The 13,548-nt window shown below is 36.9% G+C and overlaps 1 protein-coding gene across 1 annotated transcript in view; it reads left to right on the top strand.

Annotated features, from left to right (window-relative positions):
- Window positions 1-449: 449 nt before the first annotated feature.
- LOC150084455 (enoyl-CoA hydratase domain-containing protein 3, mitochondrial) overlaps window positions 450-13,548 on the top strand; it is a 144,665-nt gene continuing 131,566 nt past the window's right edge. Inside the window, exon 1 of the mRNA XM_090375233.1 lies at window positions 450-506. Within this exon, the coding sequence (XP_090231359.1) occupies window positions 450-506 (57 nt within the window). The remainder of the gene's footprint in view (window positions 507-13,548) is intronic.

Raw genomic sequence — 13,548 nt, 5'->3', positions numbered from 1 at the left:
AAGGGTTTGCTTACTTCCTTTTCTGTCTCCTTTAATATAACTGGATAGATCGCATCAACTGCAGGTGCCTTTCTTGTATTTATATTCAACAATTTCTCCTCCACTTTACTCTCAGTTATTACAAGATAATCTTGTAATAAGATTATATTTATTTTATATACTTACCTGAAAGAAAATTTTGTCACTGAAGAGTTACCAATAAGTGTAAAAAAATAATAATAAATAAATTAAAAACAATAATGGATAGTTTCATTTGGAATCTTTGATCAGATTTGGAATTCCACAAATTAACTGTATTTTTTTAAAAGAAAATAGATCAAATCAGGTAAACTTACAGAGCATGCTGGTACGAATTAAGAGCATGGGGATTAAGATATTATTATGTTATTAAGTGCGCACAAGCAGAAAGTGTTTAGCAAGTACAGATGGCACTGCGTTAATTGCAGAGTATGGCTACTGCTCTAAGTCGTGTGTGTGTGCAGTATCCTTTAAGTTTATTTTTACGGGTAAGATAATATATCCATAATTGCCTGAGGTTATGTGGAAGTACTGGACACATTGTATAAGTTCCTACCCCCCCCCGCTCTTTGTTAAAATTCTAGGTTGGCATGATCATAAACTGCGTCAAGCGAGTTTTTAGCGTTATGATTTCTTGGAAGAAAGAAATTATGAAATAAAGTAGTTCAGTCTTTTTTTTTTCTCCGTACCCCAAGCATTCTTCATCAAAACTAAAGATTCATCCAGTCATATTCGAATGTTGATGGTTGGTTGGGTTTTATTGGCGCATTAGCAACTGAGGCTATAATGCGCTTCGAATGTGGAACTGAAAGTATGAATTTCATTAATTTAAATTGAAGCAGCGCTTACTTTGTAGTTTATTTCAAAATGTATATTGTAGTTCAACTACAGTGTGGAAATAAACTTCAAAGTAATATACACTTTGCAGTTTTATTTCCAAAGTTAATTCCAAATTAATGCACCATTATATTGCAACTGTTATACAGAAATTCTGATCACAGATTAATTTTTAATGAGATTGTTCACTGATAATTGTTCAAGTAACCCTTGCCACAATTTATGTAGTTGAATTACACTAATGTAAAGAAAATATGTTCAATAAGTTTTTTTCTTGTTCCATATTCTTAACACATTATATATAGTTAAAGATATTAGTTAAGAAAAGGAGGAATTACCACTATGTCTTGTAGAACATTTGCTGTGCTGATGCTCTCTCTGTTGTTGAATCAACTATTATTCCTCACACTTGCAGACAAAATCAATGATTGAATGTGCCCCAGAATCGGAGGCCCGCAGGCCCCCAGCCCAACGCCAAAATACATGGAATCACCAACCCATATCTTTGAGTGAGAAGATGAGTCCGTACTTTAAAAGCAAATTAAATGCTTTGAAACAAATTTACATAATGAATCCATTCTTTTAACACTTTAAAACAAATATTAAAACACAAAATTTAAGAATCTTCTGGGACATTAAGAAACTAAAAGAATTTTGTTACAGTTAAATATAATATTCATTGGCAAATGACTTTGATTTGATTATATTTGTACATCAAGCATAGCACATTAATCTTCCCAGAGGTGAAATGATAAGTTCTGGACTTCCCCACCAGATTGCCAAATGGAAACCCTTAAAATTGCAGGGTATATGCCGTCAACCCCAGGAGCCTTACTCACATGTAGTCACATGATCGTCAGCAGCCATACCAAACAAGCTGCTAAAACACAGTACCACCTCATCTGTCCTCCCCTTATTCAATCTATCCATTTCCCAAACACAGACGGCAGTTTCTTCAATGAGTTACTCACTGGCAAAAAGCAAATTTTCTCACATCAATTTTGCAGCAGTCCTTTTTCGGATTTTGTCCCCTTATGTATGTTGTCTGAGAAAGAGCAAAAATACTACATCATTAAGTTGACGTAATACATTTAAAGCTTTAAATACTTTTAATTAAAAAACATCCAAGCCTACAGGTAAGTAAGGCTCCTGGTGTTGATGTTATATACCCTATAATTTAAGGGAGGCAGCATGTGAGTGCATCGAACTATTGAGGCTAATTATGAACGCATCGAACCATTGAGACTAATTATGAGTGCATCACTGGACTATGGTGAGATTCCGTTGGATTGGAAAAGTGCAATGTATCGCCAATACGTAAGGGTGTGGTTCTAAGAATGTAGTGGAAAATTACTAACCAGTCAGTCTAACTTCAGTACTAGGGAAAATCATGGAGACAGTGATTAAGAGTGGAATTCAGGTTCATTTAGAGAGAAATGGAATTCTGAAGGATACGCATCATGGTTTCATATAGGAAAATCATGTTTAACAAATCTTGTTAGCTATTATGACGGTCACTCATGAGCTGGATTTAGGGAATACTTTCGACATTGTTCATTTAGATTTCAGCAAAGCATTTGACTCAGTACCACATGAGCAGTTACTTTATAATCTGGAAGAGGTTGGAATCACAGAGAAAATCCTTAGATGGATAGCAGGAAGGCAGAGGGTTGTAAAAAATGGTTATTCCTCAGATTGGGTTAATGTAAGAAGTGGGGCTCCCCAGGGATCAGTATTGGCACCACTGTTGTTTTTCATTTTCTTAAATGACATCAATGAAGTGGTGGAGGACATGATGTCTAAATTTGCAGGTGATGTAAAGATTGGTAGAATATTAGTGATCACTGCCAAGCAGAGCTTCTTCAGAATGAACTAGATAGACTTCAGGGATGGTCAGAAAAGTGGTTGCTTTAATCCAGCAAAGTGCAAGGTCTTACACCTGGGGAACAGTAACCCCAAAATAACTTATAGACTTGGTGGAGTTGAACTAAAGGCAGTAATGGAAAAAAGGGACTTGCGATACGGTTAGCATGAAGTTCCCCAAGCATTGTACACAGTTTGCAAGGAAGACCCATGGTGTACTATCGATGATTTATTGAACATGTGCTACTAGAGATAAGGACATCATAATCCCATTATATAAGGCTATTGTTCACACTTGGATTATTGTGCTCAAGTATGGAGACCACACCTAGAAAAAGACATTGAGCTTCTTGAAAGGGTCCAAAAATGAGTAACTCGCCAGATGAGATAGGCAAAAGGGTGTCCATATGAGGAAAGACTTCAAATATATGGGTTGCACAGCTTGGAAACTAGGCAACTTAGAGGAGACTTGAAGGTGTTTAAGGCTCTGAGAGGCAAAAGTAAAATGAATGAGGACAAAAAATTTTCACGGTTATAAATGATTCTAGAACTAGAGGGCCATATATTCAAGTTATGGGGGGAGATGTTTGGACTGTATTGCAGGAAGTATTATTTTAGCTAGCGAGTTATAAATTACTAGAATAAGTTACTACATGGGTGGTAGAGGCTGACAGTTTGGGGAAATTCAGAGGTCAGCTGGATTCAACCAGGAGCTCACATCTGGTGAGTATGGGCTTGGCACACCCAGGGTCCTGAGCTGGATATCACCATTCTTCTCTTTCTTGATGATTCCCTTCTATTTCCTCTCCCCCCCCTCTCTCTCTCTCTCTCAGGGTAACTCGGAAATTTTTTTTGGCTGATGCAGCATAAGCCTCAAGCTTCCTTACACTATGTGGCTAGTAGTAATAATAATAATAGCTACCAATGGGAGGAGGGAAATGCATAGGTTGTCTATTTCCTTTTCTTTTGTTATTTATTTTATTATTATTATATTACTTTTTTTTCTTTCTTTCTTTTTTTTTTTTTTTGGCTGGTGCAGCATAAGCCTTAGGTTTTCTTGCACCATATGGCTATTACTAATACTTCAATCAGGATGCTTCACAAGTGCATATCTATGTACATACTTGATTATTAAAAAATGTTTTCCTAGTTTCCAGGTGCAGCAATTTTCAGTACCAAAGTCTTTTGTAGTAAGAGAACCCTTCTTGTTCTGAACTTCTGTGGTTGTGCCACAGAAGTTCACATCCTTCTTAAAATGAGGCTTCCAGACCTTTGTGCAGTACTCAAGATGTGGCCTAACCATTACCTTGTGCAATGGGATAATGAACTTATGTGTACTGGCAAAGTTTCTATATATCATTGAGAGAACCCTGTGAGCTGCTCTAGCCACCTGTCTGCACTGCTCAGAGAACTTCATGGTAGACTGTTACCCATAGGTCTCTTTTTTCCCCGCCTCTTTGAGTGTGATACCACCTAACTGGTATGTTCTGTAATTACTGCTCTCAGTGTGCAGTACCGTGGATTTATCAATGTTAAACCACTTCTTAGCCCATATGCCTAATTTTTCTAGGTCATGATGCGGTAGTATGCTTCGATTACTCTCACTGAATACTATGCCAACCTTTATATCATCTGCAAGCTTAGACAATAAGCTCGATATCCTTCATCAAAGCCATTAATATATATTTTGTGAACAGCACTAGTACCGGCACTTAACTCTGAGGGACTCTACTAATGACATTTGTCCAAGAAGAGCAATGTTCATTTATAACCACCCTCTGTTTTCTGCCATTCAACTATCCCTTTATTCATAGCAGCAACTTGCCCCTAATCATAATGCCACACTGCTCTAGTGTGTACAGCAGCCTTTTATGTTTCAAAAGCTTTACTGTAATCTAAATATATTTCTTGATGAGATGTCAAAGAGTATGAAAAAGGCTGTTTAAGCATGGGTAATGCATTTCCATCATTTCTACTACTCAGGTAGTATGCATGCATCGTTTTATTACATCTCATATTGCGGAGATGCATTGCCCATGCTTAAACAGCCTTTTTCATACTCTTTGACATTTCATCAAGAAATATATTTAGGTTAAACCATGCGCACCATCAAGCATCTCTCATATTGTGGAGTTATACTTCATAACTAGGTTGTCACTATTGCAACAGAGTACCTGCCCACCCACCGATGATGAAGCTAACCAGCTTCAAAATGTTACCATCTGGGTGGTGGTGGTGCCCATCTGAGAATAAGTAACAGTTGTCTTCTCTACCAGAGAAGCGTTACTTATTCGAAGTAGTGCAATACCTAGGCAACTTTTTGTGAAGGTATTCACAATATGAGATATAATAAAATGATGCATGCATACTATCTGGGACCGGGATAGCCAGGTAGGTAAAGTGCCTGCCTGGCAACCCAAAGGTCGTGGGTTCGAATCCCGCTCGGGCTGGATCAAAGTACTGCAAAAACCTTGGGAGGTGCATTATGGCCACAGAAGCTGATGCGCCAACAACTACCAAAAAAAAAAAAAAAAGTACCATACTACCTGGGTAGTTGAAATGATGGAGATGCATTACCCCTGCTTAAACAGCCTTTTTAAATATAGGATGTTAAAATTATTCTTTGCAACTAGTTCCCTTTTTTTTTTTTTTTTTTTTTACTACGTCCTAGCAGCTAATCAGATTGGTTAGATAGGCTTCACCCCATAACAATCCTATGCTGTGATTTCTGTACAACTCCATTATTTTCCTTGGTAAAGAAGTCTAGCTTACAGGTCTTTAATTGCTCACATTGCCCTTTGATCCTCCTTTGTGAATAGGAGAGATATTTGCAAACTGCCAATCTGTAAGCACCTCGACTCAGATGTTCCTAGGGTATGTGGTGCCCGGGTGCCAATTGAAATATGCCGCCCCCCCTTTAAAATTTTCTTCATATGTGTATGTAGTTTCTTGCACCCTTGGGATGGCTTGCCTCCACTGAATCCAAGGATGCTCTCATAATTATGACCAAAGGCAGGCAAACTGCTTTTGTTGCTGCTTTTAATATAACCTGATAGATACCATCAGCCCCAGTTGCCTTATTTAATTTTAGCTTCTCAATTTCTCTTCCAATTTCTTCTTATTATTATTAGCCATATGGTACAAGGAAGCCTGAGGCCTATGCTGCACCAGCCAAAAAAAAAAAAAAAAAAAAAAAAAATTCCCGAGTTACCCCCTGAAAAAGAAAGAAGAGAGAGAGAAGTACAAAGGAATCACCAAGAAAGAGAAGAATGATGATATCCAGCTCAGGACCCTGGGTTTGCCAAGCCCATACTCACCAGATGAACTTGGTACTTGTAATTCCATCACTAAAAACTTCTTCATACATGAATGTAGATGCAAAATATGTATTGAGTGTGTTGGCAGCCTGAACAGATTCATTAATGGTTTTGCCATTCGTATCCATTGTACAATGTTGTTCATTCCTTTCCTTCTAGTGTAAGCAAAGAATTCTGTTCTACTTTTCTTTGCATTCTTAGCTAAGGACTTCTCATAATCAGTCTTAGCTTGTCTATCCTCCTTGGTTACCTGAATGCAGAATAGTTGGTACTTTTTGCAGTTTCCATGTTCTCTGATAATTTATAATCATCCTACACATTAATGGCAGAATGTACTTGTCCCTAGTCTCGTCAGTTCATCTGGCATCCATTTAGGTCTAAACCACGAAAAATATCTCTGTTGATATAACAAGCTTAGTAACTTCTATGATTACTTTCTGGAATGCCTCCTATTTAGAATTTGCAATTGGTAACATCATCAGATGGTCCCACTGAAAGTAATTTAAAAACTATCTAAGACCACTGTAATCATCTTTATGAAGAAAAATCCCCCCTTCACCTCTGACAGTAGTTATATATTTAAGTAGATCCCATATCAATATATTATGATCAGTGCCACGTAGTGATTCCTTTGTCTGGATATTCTTAATGCATGAATAGGCACTGCTGATAATCAGATCAAGAGTATTGCTTTCCCTTGTTATCTCTGTAACATGCTACTGTTGAAAACAGTCATCCAATAAATCCTGAAAATTTCTGCTGCCACGTTGGTAAGATAAAAGTCTTTCATTATATTACATTCCAATCTATTGGCCAACTCTCCCTGTCTGTGTGGTTGTTCATTATACTCATCACAGTTATTTGGCCTAAAGCCTACTATTTTTAGATTTATATTCTTCTACTATTTTTAGGTTTCCCAGTGCTTATGTCACACCAAACTGACTCAACATTGCGCTGGCCACCCAAATCATTTTATTGCACTGCTATAGATTCTATGTACATAACCAAGGGCATTAACCTTTGCCCATCCACTCTACCTGTCCTTCCTGTATAGATTGCACTCACCATATTCAAATTCTGCATCACTTACATTCGAATGGCACCACGTTTCCAATATCCCTATTATGTCCTCATTTGATGACTTGAGGAGCACTTAACTGATACACTGCTTAGCAAAATATAGCTTAGGGAAACTAATGAAAACAGGACACAACTGGCTAATCAAACAAGACCAATATAAATGGACAACAGTAAAATAGCCAACTGTAGGTTTATGATTGCATGTTTCAGTGTCCCTCAGTTCCAAGCAAACATCAGATTTCTTACATTGGAAGCATCTGATGTAAAAGTGTCAGCTTAATGGTATTTTAAGAATTTGGTATAAGTGATTTAGCAGATTTTCAGTAATTCAGAGTTTAAAATTTTTTGTCCTGTAGTTAGGTTATATTTTTAGTTTTCTGCATGCTATAATGGTGATGTTTTTGGTACTACTACCTGGATTAAATAATAAAATCTTGAATTTCATGCACTCAGTGAACACTGAATTCTGACACCTACCTAATTCTGTGTTGGGGCCCCTTCACACGGATAACAGCTGCTATTCGCCTAAGCATTGACTCCACTAGAAGTCTGAAGATGTCCATAGGGATCAGCAGCCATGTTGCCTGCAAGGCTTTCCACAGCGTTGGAATAAATGACAGTTGCATGCCATACTCATCACTTCCTGTTCCAAAAAACATCCCACAGGTGCTCAGTTGGATTGAGGTCAGATGAATTTGGAGGCCAGTCAAGATGGGCGATATCTTCACTGAATTCCTCAAACCACTCACGCACATTGTGAGCCTAACAACACAGCACATTATCGTATTGGACAATCCAATTTCTGTTGGAAAAGAGTGCACATGGTTTCCTAGCAGCTGCCAGTAGATCTCACCAGTCAAATGTTGGTCCATATGCACCAGGAGTCCTAGTTCTTGTGCCTAATATACCTTCTTCATTATCATTTATAAATACAGAAAACAACAGTGGGCCCAGACGAAAACCCTGATGGATTCCACTAATAAGATTAGTCCACAAAGAGCAGTATCCATTGATAGCCACTAACTATCTTCTCCCACTCAACCAATCTTTATCCATAGCAGTAAGTTGCCCTTAATGCTACACTCCTATTTTTTATGGCAGTCCTTTATGTGCAACAGTATGAAAATCTTTCCTCGAATCCAAGAATGTATTAAAATTATTTTTCTTTTATCTGGTTCCTTTAGATTGGTGAGACAAGAATGCCCCTTAACAGAGCTGGAACTAGGCAATCCTACTCCTAGGGCAAAAATGTTATAAGTACCCACCCCCATTATATGCAGGTAGTCAATCTTTCAGTAGCATATCTAGGGTCAACACGTCTCAATGGCACCTCTGATTGTGATAGATAATTCCTTCAGTTTGCACCCCTGAAACTCGGCACTGTGAGAAATCCCCCCTTCTGAAGCCCCTTGCTACACCTCTGCAATCTTTATGAATTTATAAAAATTACTATTGCAACAGTCTATGATTTGCATATATTTATTAATAAAATAATTCAAATAATACAATGAATATAACAAAACAAAAATATCAAAGAGAAAGACACTTACAAATATTCATTTATATCTATAGAGAATTTAATTCTATATAAACTACAAAGAAAGTACATATAACTACAAAGGCGCCTCCATAGCCAGGTGGGCAGGAGCAGCAGTGCGTAGCACACGCTTCTTGATTAGACCGGGGTTCGAGCCCGTGACCACCAAATACAGAGGATACGGAAAGGTCAGGGAATGACTACCGCATATCCCCGGAGCAATATGGCCTTAGTTGCTAATGCTCCTAAAAACCAAAAATAATAACAATAAATATAAATATAACTACAAAGAAATTAGAAAGCCACATAGGTTATGTTTATATGTCTAGTATAAAATCATAGAAACAAAATATTGTGAAATATAATACTTTTAACATTATTACATAAACTAAAAATATGCAATGAAGGTGTATTATTTTAATTGAATTTTTCCCGCTTTGAAGGACCTTTCACAAGAAGCTATTGTTACATGTAGGGTAAGAAAAATTCATAGCGCTATTTCTATATTTAGATAAGATTCTGTTAGACGATACTTATGAACGAATTGGAGAAGTTGTGAAGGGGTTACAGATTTTATATCGTGCAGAATTGATAAAATATGATTTTTAAAATATCTCTTGAAATATCAACAGATATTTGAAAAATTGTTTGTCCTCCAGTGGTTACTACTGGAGAACAAACCAAAAAAAGCTCAGAGGTGTGACGTCACAAAACGGGCCATACTTTATAGAAGTTTGTAATTGGATTTCTCTGTTATTTTCGAAATTTGTAAAACACTGTTCTTCCCTGATATTTTTTTGTGTAAGTCAAAAATCCCGAATTTATAATTTTTTTCACACTCACAAAAATTTCTGGAATCATAAGTAGCATGTACAAAGATAATGCAGTATTTCTTTTAATAAAATTTTTATTTTTAACAAAGAACACAAGTTGACCAGAAGCTATTATCCATGTCGGGAATACGTCTTAATCTTTTGACTGGCTATAGAAAGCAGTTGACTAGCATTAGGTCTCGATATGTGGGATAGGTGGCTTTATACGTCTTATGTTCCACTTACATTGTGGAATGGTAATCTCTTTAACCCTTAATTTGCGCTTTCTAATTATTTAAATTGCCTAAAGGCTAAAGATGGAAACAAACCATACAAAGTTAAGTCCCTCGTAATCCGTTTGTTATATGGAAATTTTTTTCATTCTACAGAAAATTTTAAACATAATTACCAAGAGGAATTCAAAAAATTCGCTATAAAGAAGTTGGTTAAACACAAGTCTGACTGTAATTAAATCAAACATGAAGCAATTTTATTAAAATATATAACTGGTCAGATGCACCATTAAAATGCTGCACCTAGGGCTGATGTCTCGCTTGTCCCACCCAGTTCCGGCTCTGCCCCTTAACAAACCCATGCTGTGACTGCAGTATAATTGCATTCCTGTTTAGATGGTCCTGTGTTCTTTACCCCAGACTCCATTATTTTTCTGGGAACATGTCAAGCTAACAGATCTGTAACTTCTCAGGTCACCTTTTGATCCTCGTTCGTGAATTGGGGATACATTTGCACATCTCCAGTCTATAGGGATCTAATTCTGAATCCAAAGATGTTCTCACAATTATGGCTAAGGGTTTGCTTTACTCCTTTGCTGTCTTTCTTAATACAATTGGATAGATTCCATCCATCCCTGGAATTTTTTATTTAACATAAATGTTAAGCTTCCACTTTCCTTTTAGGTGTCGTAAAATCTTTTAGCTCTCTGTTAGATTTTGATGAATTAATGGCATTCCTCTTCTTAAAGAATTCCTCACGAATGAGCATAGATGCAAAATACTTATTCACTTTGTCAGCAACCTGAGCATGATCATCAATGGTTAAACCAATTTGAAGTGGACCAATATGATTCAACCACTTCCTTCTACTGTTAATATAAGTGAAGAAGTCTTTGCTGCTTTTCTTGGCATTCTTTGCCCAAGATTTCTTGTCATCTGCCGTAGCTTGCCTAGCCTCCTTTGTGATCTGATTACAGACTAGTGTATATCTGGCATTGGCTTCTGTATCACATGATAATTTATATGCATCATGCAGTTTTCCTTTGCCACAAATCTCATTAGTTCATCCATTTGGATCTAAGCTTTAAACAGTATTTCTTTGTTAGTATGAATGCCTCCCATTTAGAATTTGCTGTTGGTAATAACATCAGTTTGGCCCACTACATAGAATTTAAAAACTATCTGAGACCTCTGTTGTCACCCTTATGAAAACAAAAGCCTGTGCCCTTACCCTTGACAGTAATTATATCTTTAGGCAAATTCCATATCAGCAGGCACCTCCGTAGCCAGGTGGGAAGGAGCAACAGTGCGTAACACATGCTTCTTGATTAGACCATGGTTCGAGCCCGTCACCACCAAATACGGAGGATGCGGAAAGGTCAGGGAATGACCACCGCATATCCCGGAGCAATATGGCCTTAGTTGCTAATGCTCCTAAAAACCAAATAAACAAACAACAACCATATCAGCACATTGTGATTATTGCTACCCAGTGGATCTGAATTCTGGTTTACTGGCCCATTCTATTTCACCATATAGTTATTTGTTATACCCACTTAAGTCATTAGGCCTATAGCACATTCCTACTCTCATTTTTGTTTTCCCAGAGGTTTTGTCACACCAAACTGACTTAACATTGCACTGACCACCCTTATTGTCTGGATGTGCTTCCTACAATGTCTGTATTTGATGACTTAATCAGTTCTTCGAATTCATCAAATTTTTCACTATGCTCCTAGCATTAGTGAAAAATTTGATGCATATTGCTCCTGGGATATGCTGTGGTCATTCCCTGACCTTTCCGCATACTCCGTATTTGGTGGTCACAGGCTCGAACCCCGGTCTAATCAAGAAGCATGTGCTATGCACTGCTGCTCCTGCCCACGGAGGTGCCTCAAGTTTATATGCATCTGTTCTTACTCTTAGTTACCCTGACACAGCCCATGTATTTACTTGTTCTATGATGATTCATAGTAGGGCTTGAAATCCCTGACACCTTGCCTTCCAAGCTTTATCATGTTCCAAACAGGAGCAGTGCAAGAATCACTTTCACCTCTGCCTATGGCTCTAATTAATCATTTAGTCTGTGTATCCTGCCCAAAGCTAGTAGTTTTCTGACCCACCTGACACTGCCTTAATAGCATCATCAAATATTCTTGCATCCAATCTAAGTGTATTCCAACTTGCAGAAAGAGTCTCTCCTGATAACAAACAATAACCACATTAAGATACATTTTTCTATTTTTTTTTTTTTTTTTTTTCCAAATTTTCCCCATTTGTTATCTCTTACTCACTCACCCATTTATTAATCACTTTCCATTTTCCAGTTATTCATTCATTTCCTGCTAAAATACTTGAAAGTGATGAAAATATACCAGATTTTAAAATTTTATACCTTGAAATTTCAAATTGTGATTAGTTTATTTGAGGTGGCAGTGAAAATATTGCTACCACAAGCACAGGAAATTTAAAATAAAAATGCAAATAGAAATAAATTAGCATTAGCATTAGTAGAGGCATATGATGCAAGAAAGCAAGCTTATTCAGCATCAGCCAAAAAAAAAAAAAAAAAAACACAACCACTACTCCCATTTCACCCCTGTTTTAAATTTAAATTACCTTTTAAAACATTTAGAATGATTGAAAATCTGTTAAATTCCTTACTCAAAACAGTTGAACAGTACCATTAAACTGATTTCCTCATGCCAGATGTTTCAACAACAAGTAGTGTATGATACACTTTTAACAATGGGAATGAAATGAACATGAAAAAAAGAAGCCCATGAGGGTTTTTTTTTTTTATGTCATGACTGAGTTAGTATTAGTTGTAGCAAACGATGAAAGGAAATAACCTTATATAGCATCAGCAAAAACAAAACCTCATCTGTACATCCCCTCAAATAATTTGTGTAACCGTTCCTTAAATTTATTCGAACTACCCACTTCCACAATACCAAGTGGAAGTTTCTTCCTGCAGTTGGTTAATCTCTGAATAAAAGTATATTTTCACACATCTATACTAAAAACATCCTCTTTCATTTTAAATTTATATCCTCTTTTGTGTGTTTACCAAGATAGTAAGGATGCCATCAGCATATAATTTACTCAGTATCATTTAAAACAATAACATTTCACTCACAGGTGCCTAGTTTGCAGTTGCTGCAATTTGCAGAGCTGAAGGCTATCTTGGTAGAATACTTTTTTTTCTGCCTTTGACTAATTTTGTTGTTCTTTTCTGCATCTGTTCCAACAGACCTACATCCTTACCCAATTGAGCTATATGCAATACCCAAGGTGTAGTAAACTCTTGACTTATACAACTGGATAGTAATCTCCTTGTCCTTGCTAGCAAAATTTCTGTATATCATTGACAGAACCATGTAAGCCCTCCTACCAGACCATCTACACTGCTCGGAGAACTTGATCAGATTCAAAATTATTATACAGCCACTCCCTGATTTCTGAGTTGCTCTGAGAGCAACTGAGAAAAACCTAGGTTTTGTTATGCAGATTAATTGATATTTGTGATGTGCTTATGTGAAGAAAAGTTAAATGTTGGGGTTATTCCTAGTAGAGGTGTTTGATATCATTTAGAAATTTGAGCGTTCTTCAAGAACGCTCAAATTTCTAAGAAACAGCAGAAATTTTCTTGAAGAAACAGCACACTTATTTTTGTGAGAATGAAACAGAACTGGCTTTTAGAAGAATCGAAAGTAACTGAGTTTTGTATTTTCCTCACTGTAGGTTTAGCAAAAGATCAGTTATTTAACCCTGTGCCAATGGCACAAGGCAAAATATATTCCCACTTGAAATTATCTGTTATGTTGCCATCAGCCACCAATTTCAGCACC

The sequence above is a fragment of the Mastigoproctus giganteus genome, chromosome 6 (genome assembly GCF_048544385.1).
Source record: "Mastigoproctus giganteus isolate SK-2022 chromosome 6, ASM4854438v1, whole genome shotgun sequence".
Lineage (NCBI taxonomy): Eukaryota > Metazoa > Arthropoda > Arachnida > Uropygi > Thelyphonidae > Mastigoproctus > Mastigoproctus giganteus.
Note: the sequence above shows the minus strand (reverse complement) of the source record. Positions and strands in the feature narration are given on the sequence as shown.